Here is a 15719-nt window from a genome sequence, read left to right as displayed (position 1 = left end):
TGGGGAAGGTAGCACTGCAATAAAAGTGAAAAACATTGGTTAAGGGACACAAGATCAATAGGGTAAACCAGTGGGGTGTGGAGTCAGAGACACTCATAGGTGTAGGGTTTTGATCTCTCCACTACACCGAATGAATATTTTCTTCCACACATGTCAGTGAGTGTATCTACGTATATTTTCTTACAACCCTTGTGAACACTGGTTGAAAAATCTGTCATTCGCATAACTCCTCAAAGACATACCTGGAGGCATGTAACCTCTAGTCACATGACCACCCCCCGGAATGATTTCACCTGAAACCAAACATAGGACCACCCACTCTTAGGTGAGGGGTGAAACGTCTTCAAACAAGAGAAGAAGTCCAGTTGCTTTTTTACTACAACTCCACAAGAACTCCTCAAAGAACTATAAATAAATTGCAGTTTTTCTGGTAACTGTGTCCTCTCTCTTGAGAGCAATGGTTTTGAATGAATGAATGATGAGTCTCTCTGAGACATCATGGTAGAAGATGTTTAGAATGAACAGACCACATGTTTCCTTCAGTGTGTAAGGGAGGTGTACATGAGGTGGTCAGGGTAGAGAGAGAATCCCGTCGTAGAAATGTGACATGACCACATGAGGAAGAGCGACAGAGGCTGAAGTGAAACAGCAGCTAACTGAAGCAACAGGTGTCAGCTGTCACTACAGGAACATGGCAGAGACAACAAGAGTAAGATGTCTGACTAAGTGAGACAGAGATGGGTAAAAAAAAAAAAAAGGTTTCCTGTCTGAAACGTGTCCAACAGGCACCTCTTCAAGTTTCTGCTTTGCTGTCTGCATCTATGTCATGCTCTTACAGCATGCCTGTCACATGTTCTGCTTCACATTGCAATCAAATTCAGTCACCTGTTTTCTTATGTGGGTGTGTAAAACACTCGTAACATGGTTTAATTGACTGGCAGAGTGTGGCAGGCCCAGAGACAGAGGGAACTGATGTGGACCACAGCCTTATGACTCACTCTGCAATCCATGACCGTGGAGGCTAATGGATGTGGCACCAGGATCCTCTGGACAGCTGTGGAGCCATGGACCGCTGGCTGCAGTCCTGGCAGATGCCAAAACAACCTGTGAACAAGAATCAAACAGGTATGTTGAGTGCATATAAGATGTTTCTGTTGCAGTGTAGCTTCTGTTGTTGATGGAGCTTCCACTTGTTACCTTAAAAGTAAGAGAATAGATTGTTTTTACAGCACAGGATTGATTTCATGGAGCTTGTAAGGTACAATTTCAGTTCAAGTGGAGGCTTTGGTTATAGGCCTTATTAATCTAATATTCTGATGTCTCAGATAAACGTGTAAAGATTCAAATCCCTGGATCTTATTTTGTGTGTGTTTTGATTGCAATAACTGTTTATCCAGTGGCTTGTATCTGTCATCTTTAGGATAAAGAACCAATCATGATAAAAACTAAGATTACAAACACCAGAAATTGTTCTCTTTTCCTTTCTCTAATTTTTTATCCCTGTAAATAATATGCAGAATCTGAGAGAGCAGCATCGTGTGCCAACAAAAATGCTTACGGGTAATAAACAGAGATGTTTTCTGTGATAATAAAAAGGCACAATTATGTTGCGCAGGGTGACGCAAAACTAACAGGGAACGAGGTCAAAGTCAAAAGAGGTCAGAACGAGAGCTCTAATGAGTACTTGGCCTGGTGGCTGGACTCAAAGGGACATCCTGAAAACTTCCACCACAGTACACCGTCAAGAGCTTAGACTGTTTTATAAATGGAGTCAGAAAAGTGGCAAATCATGGAGATTACATTTATATTATTTACCCATTTGACAGAAATGTCCATCCTCAGGCTCACTGGTGTTTTTGTCCTGGTAAATTGAATATCCATTGTGACTGGATACTTCATATAGAAACTATCATAAAATAGCAGAGAGAGAGATTAAACAACTTTATCTGTTTCACTGAACCAACAGACTAAAAACTCATATATCAACAACAAACAGAGAAACTTTATTTAAGTATAGTGGTGCTTTAATTGCTAACACCAATATTCACCAGGGTCACCACCTTACTTTAAAATTTAAATGTTGGATTAATTAGATAACAGTCACTGCAATTCTTTTCTACCAAGTGGTGTGACGGTGGCTTATAGCGCCACCAGCAGATCAATATTTAAACTTAGCGTATTCAACACGTCAAATTCTTGACAAAAAATACAGATTTAGCATCCTCTCTTCTCTCTGCCAACCTGAGGCTTGACTGCCTGCAATTTATATGTTCACAATGTGTTAATCCCAGAATAGATGTTTTTCATCTATTTTTCAGTCATCAAACAATTACGCCTACGTATAATTAGCATTACACCATCTATTTATCTTATTCTCAGTGTAATTCTACGCCATCAAAAAAATCAAATGAATGAAATCACATTAGTGGAGCCATCATGACCCATGTTCTCACCCGTCTACGTCAGCCGATCACTCATACTTATTAGTTTACTACAATGAGCAAAATATAATGTGATGTGAGTCACTGCTGAGTTCTGAGTCAGTGCTTCACTTGTTGAGAAGGGCTCTGCCATTTCTGACAGCGCGGTGAAATGAAATGAGCCCACGACTGAGGACAAAATAAGACTTGATTTGCTTAAGGCCTTCATACTCACTTGTTGGCTCTTATTGCTCATGCATTTTTCTTCATTTTAAGGCATGACCAAAGGCCCACCATGCAGTTAATCAAATCACACCAAGCACCCTGAACATGGGCCACTCCTCTAACCAGCCACAAATTAGTTCTTTCTCTTAAAATGAGATGAAGGAAGTCATTCAGTGAAGTGTTTTTGCAGGAAGCCTATTCTCCCTGGTCTTGGAAATGAATTTCAGAAGTGCCTTCCTCTGCTGCATGTGTACACAACCATTACGGCCCTTATCAGAGTAAGAGAGACTAAGCTTTTCCTTCACTCTAATTCAAAGAGCAGCTGATGAAACAAGTTCCTACTTTAAATGCATTTGAAAACTTATTTCACTTGCAGCATTTACACCACGTATTTGAAAGGATTAAAAAGAGTCAACTATTTTTTTTAAATGACCAATTTACTGAATTGGTAGTACATTTCCTGCCATTGTCCCTAACTTCTGCTGAGATCTTAACGGGCTTCATTAACGGGGTCACACTCTCCAATTCCTATGCAGTTTTGTTCAAAGCTGTGGAAAAATGTGAGAAAAAACGTGTTTGTTTGGGACACAACAAAGGTCAGCAGCCATGTATTTATGCAGACCTGCCAAGCTCACTGACAGCAATAGCAGCGCTCGAAGAAGGTGGGAGAAGTGGCAAGATGTGTGAGCTCGCAGAAAAGAACATGTGAATCAGAGTGAAACACACACACACACACACACGTAATGATATTATCTCATAAAAGTAACAACATCAACAAAATCCAAGGTTCCTTTACCACACACACACACACACACACACACACACACACACACACACACACATGCAAATAATTATGCATGTATTAAGGTAATCATACAGGGTCATGGCTACATTGGCTACGGACTGAATTCCCTAAAGAAAATGTTTACTATTATAAATCACCTGCAACCTGAGATGAGGTTTTTACACAGCACCTCGAGCCATTTATTCCTGGAACATTACATAACGCAGCAGCAAGCTCTTGCTCACATCCAGCCGGAGCGCCTTCCTCTGAGGAAAACAGGAAGGTAAGAGGATTGAGACCGCGAGGGTAACACAGCCATCAGCTGCTTCTGTATATGGCTGCCCTGTCAAGGAGCTTTTCTTTTTTTATCTACATAGTCTTGTATGGTCAATAAACACTGTTATCAGCGTCATCTCATGTCAGCATCATATTTCTGACATGGCCTTTATCCAGAACGGCAAATCAGAAGAGGAAACGTCTCTTGATAGTTCACTGCGAGCACCTCAGCTCCACACTGTTTTAGTTACAGCTAGAAAGTAATCCACCAGTATCTCAGCCATCAGCCCAGACAGGGTGAGAAAAAAGGAGTAGGCTATATAAGTGTGTTTATCTGGCAGTTAAATTGTGTTCGACGAGCAAATCACTGCTCAGCTAATGAAGAATTTCTGGGAGCAGCAATTATCACCAAATCCTCATTACTCAAAACATTACCTGCTGGCAGTTCAGAGTGCTTATCTAATGATTGATGAGTTGACAAGATTAAAGCTCAGGAAATGTTTGCGATGCTCCCGACACTTCCGCGACTTCTCAGTGCTGCTGATATTTCAAAATGTGACAATAAATGAATCTGACATGTGCGTCACGCAGGGGTCATGTGTGTCACAAAGATGTCAAACATGTCACATGCTAAACAGTTCATTAGGTGTGCCCTTTGTTGATGATGACAATGTCCTCAACTTTATTTGTATCTGGATTCACTGAAATAATTGATTGGTGAGAGATTTGATTTGGAATTTCTGAATTTGTAAAACTAATTTGAAAACTTTAGCCACACAGGGCGGCTTGTACGTCTGCCACATCCTAACAGGAAACTGGACCCAGAGCGACAGGATGCTATGCATTGTTGTATTACTTAGAATAGAAAGTACAGAAGCCTGGAAGGAACATGTGGGTGATTATTTTTCATATTTAGTTTTCCTGTATTCACTTTTCTGGGATTGCAAAAAAAATTAAAAAAAATGTATACCATACAGTATGGTAAAGAGTGAATGTGTATGTATTGGCATGAATGTGTATGCCTTCTGTTTGTATGCATGCATTTTCTTTTTCCTTTTCTTTTCATTCTTGGTACATACAGTAGGCTACATCTGCAGCATATTCAGTAGGTGCACGTGTCAGTGCGAGGGAGTTGTGTATTACCTCATACCACAAAGCATATTGAAAGGTTACAAGACACTGAAACAGACATTGTGCAACCATGAATTGTGTAATTTTGGATTAGAGAAGACAAAAGTAGTAATTTGTCTTAAGCAAAAAGGGAGAACCTCCGCGCTTCAGCTTGACAAACTGTATTTGTAGTAATTTGTCTTGTTTCGTTCTCTCTCTCCAGAACTGTTGTCAGCAGTAGTCTGTGTAGGACGCAGAGCAGGTGCAGTAAAAAGACAAAACATTGTCAACAGTTGTTGCATTTTTTTGTTTTCTTTTTGCCGTTGTGAAAATTACAGGTACAGCAAGGCAGTGTATGTTTTTCAGTTGCATGCTGCACAACAACTCAAATATATGGCCTTTCATCACTATATTATCAGTCATTCATAGGTTCTGGTTTTGTGTCTGCACTGTCCTTCACTTTGGAACAAATCCAGACATTATTATTGTCCCATTAATGCTAAAATAAGCTCTCAGATGAAAACAATAAAAAAGATGTAATGTGCGTAATTGCATCTTCCATCAGAGGATTACATAACAAGTTGTCCTCATTTGTAATAATTATAACCGTCTGTAATTTCTTGGATCCCCTCAGGTTTCTCGGTCAGACACAACAGAGCATGTTTGTGTTGGAGGACACTGGGCAGTAAGGTCAGTGTTTTTCTGTGTTTATGCAGCAGGTAGACCCTTAAGGGGATGCCCACACACCGCTGATATATAGTGACAGTCACCCTTTAGATGATCTTCACTGTTTTTTACGTTCGTCCTGGGGAGTGAGATTAGAGCGAGGGAGGAGAGAGTGAAGGAAGAGAGAGGGAAACAAGATAGGCACTCTGAATCCTCCTCCTCTTCCTCCTTCATAACTTCTTCTGTTTCATCTCACTGCAGCCACTAAAACGTGTTCTTACCGAGCCTCCCAACAACTCACTTTCAAGGATGATCACGAATGCACACACACACACACACACACACACACACACACACACACACACACACACACACACACACAAACATTAATGTTGGCATCCATCACACAGCTTTAGCTGGACAGCAAATCCCACACTGACAGGCTTCCAGCAGATGCTATTTATAAAGATTTTTTTTTAAATCCAAAATTAGTGAAGCTACAGTCTGCTCATCAGCTCAACAGATTTTTTATTCCATAGTTTTATTTCACAATGACCCTTGACTGTCCATGTGTGTGTGTTTTTTGCATCACGTCCTGACTGGTAAATATCCCTTGACCACGGGACTGGCTGCACATACTGCCTCATACATGTTATATAACTGAACCTGCAGCACAAACAGAGGCAGTCTTCTCAGCAACAGGTGCAGTCACCTCCAGCTACGCCAACTTTGACCAGTACAGTGTATGAATTATGTAGAGAAGTGATGGTGCATACAAACAAGCCTGTATGCCACTAAAGAGGTGCATGCACCACATAAATGTAGCCTATATCCTTCAGAGTCAAGTGCAGATCAGTCAGTCACTCATACATTAAAGCTCTTTCACTCTGAAAAGAGTGGCCTCCTAATTAGTGGCCCTGCAGGGCTGATAAAGTTCAGAGAAAAATCCAGCTGTGCGGTTTTACCTCTACATCCATCAGTGACTCCTAATGGCTCTGTCATCCTAAATGTCCCAGCCGCCAGTGGGATGAAAACTTTTTTTTCCTTTCTTTTTGAATAAAACATTTATGATTATTGCAGTGGAAAACTACTGTTGAACAAGGCTCTGCAGGCTGTAGCTTATATATAATGAGAATTAAATATGAAAAGAGAGAAAACAACAAAGTGTGAGAGGATGAACTCAAACACGGCCAGCACTGGGCTTGCCTAAAGGAGAAAATAATAATAATTTCAAATATGTGTGTTTCTCTCTCTCTCTCTCTCTCTCTCTCTCTCTCTCTCTCTCCTTTCCTTTCCTTTCCTTTGAGTTTAGAGATGGGTTGGTCCTCCGAGTGATGTCACCTCACTCTCCCGTGTGGGCATTCATTCCACTAGCAGTGTGCATCTAACGTGTATCTCCAAAGCTATGCTGTTCACTAAAACACAGAGCAGCATTACGCATGGCGATGTGATTCCTGGGGAGACGTCTTCGCTGGAGGATTGTGAACTCCCGTTCTCCTCGGCTTTATGGGCTGTATTCGGAGCACGGTGTGCGCGACCGGACTATCTGGAGGAGTCTGTGATGAAGGGTTTGCTTTTTGAGGAGATATATTTGTGCTTGTGCAGTGTTTTCAGTTGGCCGCGCTCTGTTTGTGCTGAACAGGAACATTACGCACGACGTATCCCCGTGCGTTAGTGGAAAGCAGCTCAGCGCACCCGTTCGTAGCTGTTTTTGAAGAGGGAAAGGGTGCAAAACAACCAACATGATACGAAAGGACAAACTGGAGCCAACATGGATTTAACCCTGTTAAATCAGTCGGTGGAAAACATTTCCAACGATGAGAACACCACGGACGCACCGCTCGCCGTGCCACACTCTCAGGCAGCCACTGCGCTCATCATCCTGGTGGTTTCTGTGATCATTTCGGTGACTATAGTCGGTAACGTGTTGGTGATTGTGGCGGTGCTGACCAGCCGGGCTCTCCGTGCGCCTCAGAACCTCTTCCTGGTGTCTCTGGCATCGGCGGACATCCTGGTGGCCACGCTGGTCATTCCCTTCTCTCTCGTCAATGAGGTTATGGGCTACTGGTACTTTGGGAGTACATGGTGCGCCTTCTATTTGGCTCTGGATGTGTTGTTCTGCACATCATCAATCGTGCACCTGTGCGCCATCAGCCTGGACCGCTACTGGTCAGTCACCAAGGCGGTCAGCTACAACCTGAAGCGGACACCTAAGCGCATCAAGTCCATGATTGCTGTGGTGTGGTTAATATCTGCCATCATCTCCTTCCCTCCTCTTCTCATGACCAAACATGACGAGCGGGAGTGTGAACTCAATGATGAGACATGGTACATCCTCTCTTCCTGCCTGGTGTCCTTCTTCGCCCCGGGTCTCATCATGATTCTGGTGTACTGTAAGATATATAAAGTGGCCAAGCAGCGCTCCTCCACCGTTTTCGTGGCCAAGAACGGCCTGGAGAGGCAGCCCTCTCAGTCAGAGACCTGCTTCGTCCGGAAGGACCGCTTTGAAATGGAGAGCCCCAGTAGCCAGAGCTCGGGCAGCCACCAGCAAAGACAGGGGGAGCTGGACGACATCGACCTGGAGGAGAGCTGCTGCGCATCGGATACTAAACCCCGCAACCATCGCTTCACCAAGCGGAGGAAGGTGGAGGGGTCGGACTGCTGCCCGCCTCAGAACTGCCGCCTGTCGTGGGCTTCGGCCCGGGCGTCGCAGCTCTACCCGGAGCAGAAGAATCCAGCTGAGCGACAACAGCTGGCCGCGGCCAACAAGACCAAAGTGGCCCAGATGCGGGAGAAGCGTTTCACCTTCGTGTTGGCGGTGGTGATGGGGGTGTTTGTGCTCTGCTGGTTCCCCTTCTTCTTCACTTACAGCCTGCATGCGATATGCAGAGACAGCTGCTACATCCCCAGAGCACTTTTCAACCTTTTCTTTTGGATTGGCTACTGCAACAGTTCTGTGAACCCCATCATTTACACCATTTTCAACAGGGATTTCAGAAAAGCTTTTAAGAAAATCGTATGTAGAACTCCTAAACGCACATGAACACTGAAAGGGGAACATCTATCAACAGTGCTGGGAAGGATAGGCCTATTGTTACAGAACTCATTCTTCTTGGCTGTTCCCCACCTGCCCAACTCATCCTAATGTAACTGTATCCATACTGAAAAACAAAAAAGATCTAGTCTTGTGTATGCATTTAAATGTCTATGAATAAAATGTGAAGTGGAGCAAAACAAAAGTTAAATATTTGGATGTGTTGTTGCACATAAGACATGGTCAGTTATTTAATCATCAGATATATTTATCTCACTTGAGATATGCAAAGTTTTAATATATAGGTCACTGTATAACAAGTTGTGCAAATCAGCACCTTTGAAAAAGAAATCCTTCCATTGGATCAATCTTTTATGTGGCAGAAAGCAGTAGGAAAGACTTACTGTAGAGTGGAAATGAAGTCATGTATGTAACTGGATTTCAGTGCAGGCAGATGGTTCACAGTGAATGTTTTTTGTGTTGAGATAAACAGAAGATAAATCTCTGACTGTGAAATATAAGCATAGAGATAAACAAGCAACTATCGCCTGCAGGTGTCATTGGGAGAAAAAAAAAAGAACTGAAATCCTATAGATTAAAACAGGGTTTATCACAAGAGTGCTGCCTGGATGAATTGTCTGAGATTATTATGGGCATTTCAGATACATATATTTCTTTGCAACTGCAGTTAAAAGCTCCAGCGAAGCTCATGGCCATTTCTTATCAGTGAACCCCCAAAGTTACGTAAGAGTCTAATCTCACACCCCCACTACACCATCACACCACCTCACACCAGAACAATTGCCAAGCTGAGGCCTGCGTGTGGAAACTCTGTTGGATCTATCTGCGTATTTCATTTCAACCTCACAATAGCTCAATATTTTGTCAGTAAATATTTAAACCTTGTGAGATCGCACAACCTGATTCCAGTGTGATGGAACAGGAGTTTAAATCTGGGTTATGTTGTCCTGCTGATGTCTTTTTTTCACTTTGTGGTTTCTTTTTTAATGCTGTGATGCAGGAAAAGTATCTGGCAAGATGATAGCAAGAAACACAATACATTTGACTGATTATGACAGTTCTGAACATGTTAGAGAAAGGATCATGTAAAAAAAAAAAAAACAGCCCTGCACTCGCTATCCTAAAAATAGCATTTCTGGACACAGTTATTGCAGGTGGAGCTGAATTTCATCCACCATCAAATCTCCTTGGTTCAATAAGAGAGCTTAATATCCACAAGCCATGCCTCATCTGTAATCCTCTGCTTTATAAAACTGTATTATCATAGTAAAAGCCCCTGGAGATATGGCCATCGCTATTCTCTAACTTTCTGGCAGTTGAGAAATTATTGAAAGCAAGTCAGTAAGCTATATGGAAAGATATAAAATATACAGAGTCATTTATGATGAAGACATTCTCACAACTTACAAACATGAGAAGACAATATGGTTGAAGTTGAAGGTATATTTGAGCTGTGTGTCTCTGATTTCCACACAACCGCATGCTCAAAGCATCTGGGACATAACGTGGATGTGAATTCTTGAATACGTGATGTAGTTTGCATGTGGAGGCCTGTGCTTCTCTGGAAAAAGAAACTGGTTATTGAGGAGAAGCCTGACCAGCTCCATATCAGCCTATTGTCTGTATGGGGGTGCTGGGGATAAATACACTATTTATATCTCCTTAGGAATGTCTTCAAAGCTCTCCTACGGCTCACTGGTGCCTTGCCAAAGATAATCACCCTGTTTGAGTGGTTTGATGCTTGAAAGGATTTTTCTTTTTTTCTTTCCGAAAAAGTTTAATTAAGTGGTTTTCGTGAGGTGAGCTCATATTCATGAGCGTGTTGTTGAGCTATCATCAAGAGAAACAAGAGTGAAGGTGGTTGCATATTTCCCCCTCTCTCGGCGGGCGCTATAGCTTTTTATTCATGAGCAGAGTTAGAGAGTCTGAGAGAAGTGGAGCTGGTGCGAGGAAGGAAACTTTATCTCCATGGAATTCACAGACTCTTGAAACAAATGAAATGTCTGGGCCAAGTCATCTACACACAAGGGGGTAAAATTAGCTTTGTGTATCTTCATTTTCACCAGGATGCAAGTGATGTTAATTGGCATGTGTGCAACTTAATGGGATGCTGATGGCACATGTTGAGATACACATAACTTAATTTCCCCAGAGAGTGCGATCATCGCTCCTAATGTATGTTGCATTATCTGTGGTGGAAAGATTTACATGAACGTTGCCATGTAATTTTCTTTCTGATGTGATTACTCTCCAACAGGACACGCACCTTCCCTTTCAAATCTCACTTCCCGGTTCAATTATCTTTTTTAATCAACTGTCCCATCACAATAAGAATGGAGCACAATGCATTTAATTAGATGTATTGCTTTATGTGTCTCCTCACACACTTCATTTACTGTATGTTAGATAGAGTCCAATCTGAGGGACTTAGAGAAGCGCAACATGTTAAATTATCATAATTTTCTCTACAGAGAAAAAAAAAAACTTTCACACGCAAATAAACAGAGATCCCCCACAGTCCGTCACTATTCATTAGTTAAATGCCCTGCTAATTGCATTTTTATTCAAGACAAAATTGGTATTGTTTACACTCTGTTGATTTGCAATGCTTCCCAGCCCGCACTTCCATCTACCAAGCCTTTTATTTACCCCAGACTGTAAACAAAGTTGGAAACTAGTTCAGGAAGAAAAAAGCGGCGCTGTGGCGACCCTTAACCTCCAAAATCCTCCTAAAGGCTTAATGAGAGAAACAGACCAACAGGACAGAGCCAAAACATTTCCTGGAGTGGCACGCTGAGGGGAAAGCTTTAGTCAGGTTCTTTCAAAGGGAAGAGAGAGTGGACGGTCAGCGCCGTTTGCCAGAGCTGTTTAGGGTCAAACAGTGTGGGGAAGGCTATTTGTAGGCACAATAGTTGGAGGAGATGTGGTCATAAATGTTTCAAGATGGGCGCAGTGGAGTAAAAGAAAAGGAGCAGCCTCTTAGGAAAGGAGAGAGAGAGGGAGAGAGAGAAGAGAGCAGTCGCTGGTCCTTTGCTGCATTACCTTGTTTGTCAGACACAATGCAGCATCTGCAGGTAATTGCTTTTTTCAATTGTCTCTAACAAGATAAAGGTTGGACGCGAGCAAGGCCAAAACTCGCGTCAATCCCAGGAAGCTGCGCATCTGGAGGAGAAGAGCCGGGGTGTCATTAGTGTAAATCAGCTGGTGTCACGTCCGAGCGAGGGTGGGACTGAGCTCCCTGTCTCCAGGCCATTCTAATATAGCTCCATGTTTAACACAAACAACCAATGCCTGACTTGGGGCGTGAGAGGAAATCGGGCAGCGGCTAATAGATAGATTACTGGCCCCTGTATTTTTGTCTCTGCATCCAAACATATGTAGATGTGTCTCCTCGCACACTAATAGAGCTACTTTGACATTTTAATATGTTCACAATCATGGTGTGGATGCTCTGCGGCTGGAGGCGTACAGTGTAGGTGAGCTGGGGTGCGTCACATTTGCAGCTTTAAAGGAAAGGTAAGATGATATTCTATATTTTATTTAACAAAGAATCCTACTAACAAGTATTGTCTGTGTCGTCTAAGCCCGATATACTGCTGTTTATTCTTGTATCAAAGACTTGAAATGTTGTCCAAAAACTATTAAAAATGCATCAATGAACCACACTGTTGCATTAAGTGATATGTTCCTTCCTGACCTTAAACATGGGAACTGTAGTTTATTTTAGGGCAATCCCTCATGCACTGTCCCGCTGCTGTAAATACTCCCTAATGCATCAGACCCACCACTGAAAATAGTACAAGACCAAAACACTGAACTCAAAACTACAATGCCCACAAGAGACATACCAACAAATTATTGACCTTTACTCTTGTCACATGATTTTATTTTTGTGTATAATTAAGATCTCATCAACCAGTCATCTTATCTGATTCATTTCTTATGCATTTTACCATTTGTCAGAAGGAGAACAACAGCAGTCTTAGTCCTCTTCTGTCAAACATAAAGACACCTTATTATTAATGATACATCATTTGTGTAACATTCAGTGCCTTAAGGTGCAACACAAATATGGATTCATCCCTGTTAGTTGTTGAGCTGTCTTGTTGTTTGTTGTCCTGCATTGGGTTCACAATAACCATGAGAGTAAATACTAGATATTCATATATATTCATGTTTGAAAAGATCATGTATATATTCATTGAGAGATCTGAAACTTTACAGTTTTATCACTTTATCCACTACATATACTGTAGATCTGCTGCTCTGTGTGTGCGACTTCACATACAAGAATTCCTCCAAACACGCAAACCAAATGTTATTATACAGTACACACAGACAATGGGGTTTTTGTAATTCCACTGGATTGAATTGCTGTTATTGGAGACATTTTATTCACCCCCCACACACTATTTTTCATAAACTTAACATGCTGCACTAAACTGTTTTGTTTTCATCAGGTGAACACAGGCTACATTCAAATCCCAAACATCTGTACAGAAAATGTGATTTCTAGTGAAATTTTCAGTTGTTATTGTGTATTTCTCACAGCCTTTACAAGAAGGCTGCTATTCTTTCTACACTCTAGCACTTGTTCCTGTGCTGAGATGATGATACTGTGCCCCTGATGGACCAGAGTGCATCTCTCTTTCCTTTTATTTTCATCTGTAAAAACAAAAAAACACACACACACCTCCTGCACTTTGCCACATGTTCGTCCATTTGACACATTGTGGAAATGGCAGCTGCACCATTAAAGGGACACCTGTGACCTGTGATATATGTGGGAACTAGAGTAACTGTTAGTTTCACGAACATAAAAACACAGTGTGTGTGTGTGTGTGTGTGTGTGTGTGTGTGTATTTTCAGTCTACGGAGATCAGCTCTCATGTTCTTCACAACTGGCAGCAAACCTCAATGCACACTCTGCTGCTCTGTCCCAGTTTCGCAGTGAGTGGGAAGGAAATGCTGAGGGTGTAATTAAAGGGTCCCCATGCTTGTCTTTGCCTTGGGCCTTTAAGTAACGGAGTGCACCCATGGGTGGGACACAGGCAGAGACTGTGTCACTCTGGAGCAGAAGGTGTTTTAATCATGCAGACTTGGAGTTGTACTCATGAAGCTTGGATTGAGTCCAAGAACCTAAAATGAACTGGATATGAGTGGAAATAAATTGATTTTAACCTGGACTCCATGCAGAGTTAACTTCACTACACCTCCTATCTCATTACAACACTTCAAATTTAAACCCGGACATGACTCTGTCAATCAGTGCCAGCATGCAGCTTTGAGTACCGCAGTGAATAAAGGAATAAGAACTATAAGACAAAGCAATAATGAAGACGACCTCTTTTTTAAAAGAAAAAGATGTTCATGTTATGAATGGAACAAATTGCCTCAACAAGATCAATGTGATTCATGGCAAGAGTTGTATTTTGTTGTCAAACATTTCAATAATAAAATGCTTTCCAATATAAGCTTTCCAAAAAATGTGTGTATTTGATTGCCTTGTTGCTTTCAGCTAAACTATTAATACACTCTTACAGCTCTGCAGCCCTCCTAATCCTAGAAGAGATAGGATTTGTTTTTCTCAAAGCTAAAGCAAGATAGGGATAACATGCTTTTACTCCTGCCCCTGAAAGTCGGAGCAAATTTACATTACCCTGAAAATTTGTGGGTATTTTGGAGAATTTTGTATGCTGCTTATATTCAAGGGAGTGAAAATGCAGAAAGAGTGGTTACACTTTTTAGCGAATAAAACAAAACTGCAATCTGTGTACGTATAAATATCTAAAAGTTTTATCATATTTTTACATCAATTGCATGCATTATGATGGGGTCAGATGGACTGACTGAGTCCACTAGCGTCTTTCAGTTTTGGTTTTTACAAAGGTGCTACTGCAACCTACCTTTCTTACATCGGTTTTCAGCAAAAAGCTGTACATAAATACCAGAAGGCAGTCAGCCACATGTAGTGCGTTACTTAGCAGCAACAGAGGTGGATATTTCCCAAAGGATGTGATGCTAAAACAGAGCCAGAAGGGAACAAGTCATAATATTGGATGTGTTTACATGTTGTTCCAACCCCCCGCCCGCCCCCCAAAAAAAGTTAATGAAGGTGTAAACATTCATAGCAATCAATTACAGAGTAAACTGATCCACATAATGATGTACACTCAGGATACAAATCGTGTGGAGGCCCAGAGAGTTTAACACACTGCAACAGAAGAAAACAATTGCAAACAGAAAGAGAGAACAAATTAAAAAATGCTGATGAGAGGTTCACCTGGTTGTGTGCGTACTATGGAGACATAGTCTTACTGCAAAATACACGATTATAGTCCTTTGCTGTATATCATGCCCTCTCTCTCACTTAACCTCACTGTTGGTGTAAGATTTCAATTAAAGATGTGTGAAGATACGCTATTTCTAAGTAGTCTAATTCTATACCTCTGGAAGCCATGGTCGAGTCGGACCCCTGACGAAACGATATGAATAGAGTAGGGTAGAGAAAGTCTTGTCTTCTTCCCGACGTTTCCAAAACAAATCTACACGCGCCGGCCAGACAAACGTCTTCATGACAGTGGGAAATGCAGTCTTCATTCCGGCAAAACACCACCGCTTTCGTCCACAGGGGCCGCCAAAATCAACACTAAATGAAAAGTCTGTACAGGGGCTTTAAGAAAAAAAAAAAAGATGAACCTGCTGGGACATATTTGTTGTTCAATGCCTTTAACTCTAAAAGCTCTCAAGGAACCAAACAAAAGCCTTCCAGCCAGGTTCATCAATTTTTTGTGTCCCCTGCAAACACTTCTATTGTACAGCACGTTTCTGTATTTGTTTGTGTCCTGCAAAAGCACAACAATTGTTGTGCCTGTGTTGTGTGTCACATTAAATTTGTTTTCTGAATGTACGTTTTTTTCTCACATGTGTAAATTATAAAAAATAATTTAAATCTCTGCTATTGAAAAAGATGATCCATTCATTGCAGCACAGTTTTTTAACTTTTAACTATCAAGTTCAGTGGTGCTGATTGATAGACGGAATATGCTTATCCTTTGTTTAACAATGAACCACTGATGTTGACTCACAATGAACAGAATGAATGCGTAATGATGAATGCGTAATGATGAATTATCACGTTAAGAGGATGAGGACGAGCCAGCTGGTGGGACAGGAAATGGAG

The 15719-nt window shown here is 41.7% G+C and overlaps 1 protein-coding gene across 1 annotated transcript; it reads left to right on the top strand.

Moving 5' to 3' along the window:
• The first annotated feature begins 6826 nt into the window (after positions 1 to 6826).
• On the top strand, positions 6827 to 10291 carry adra2db (adrenergic, alpha-2D-, receptor b). Its single transcript, XM_085789961.1, has one exon. It carries the CDS (start codon positions 7253 to 7255, stop codon positions 8522 to 8524), a length of 1272 nt encoding a protein of 423 aa, XP_085646087.1. The 5' UTR covers positions 6827 to 7252; the 3' UTR covers positions 8525 to 10291.
• Positions 10292 to 15719: the final 5428 nt, after the last annotated feature.

The sequence above is a fragment of the Trachurus japonicus genome, chromosome 10 (genome assembly GCF_045865225.1).
Source record: "Trachurus japonicus isolate A0001 chromosome 10, Traja_1.0".
In the NCBI taxonomy this organism is placed as follows: domain Eukaryota; kingdom Metazoa; phylum Chordata; class Actinopteri; order Carangiformes; family Carangidae; genus Trachurus; species Trachurus japonicus.
The sequence above is the reverse complement of the archived record's forward strand: the minus strand, read 5'-3'. Positions and strand labels throughout refer to the sequence as shown.

Coding starts and splice junctions, on each gene's coding strand:
- adra2db (XM_085789961.1), top strand. CDS start 7,253: ATGGATTTAACCCTGTTAAATCAGTCGGTGGAAAACATTTCCAACGAT.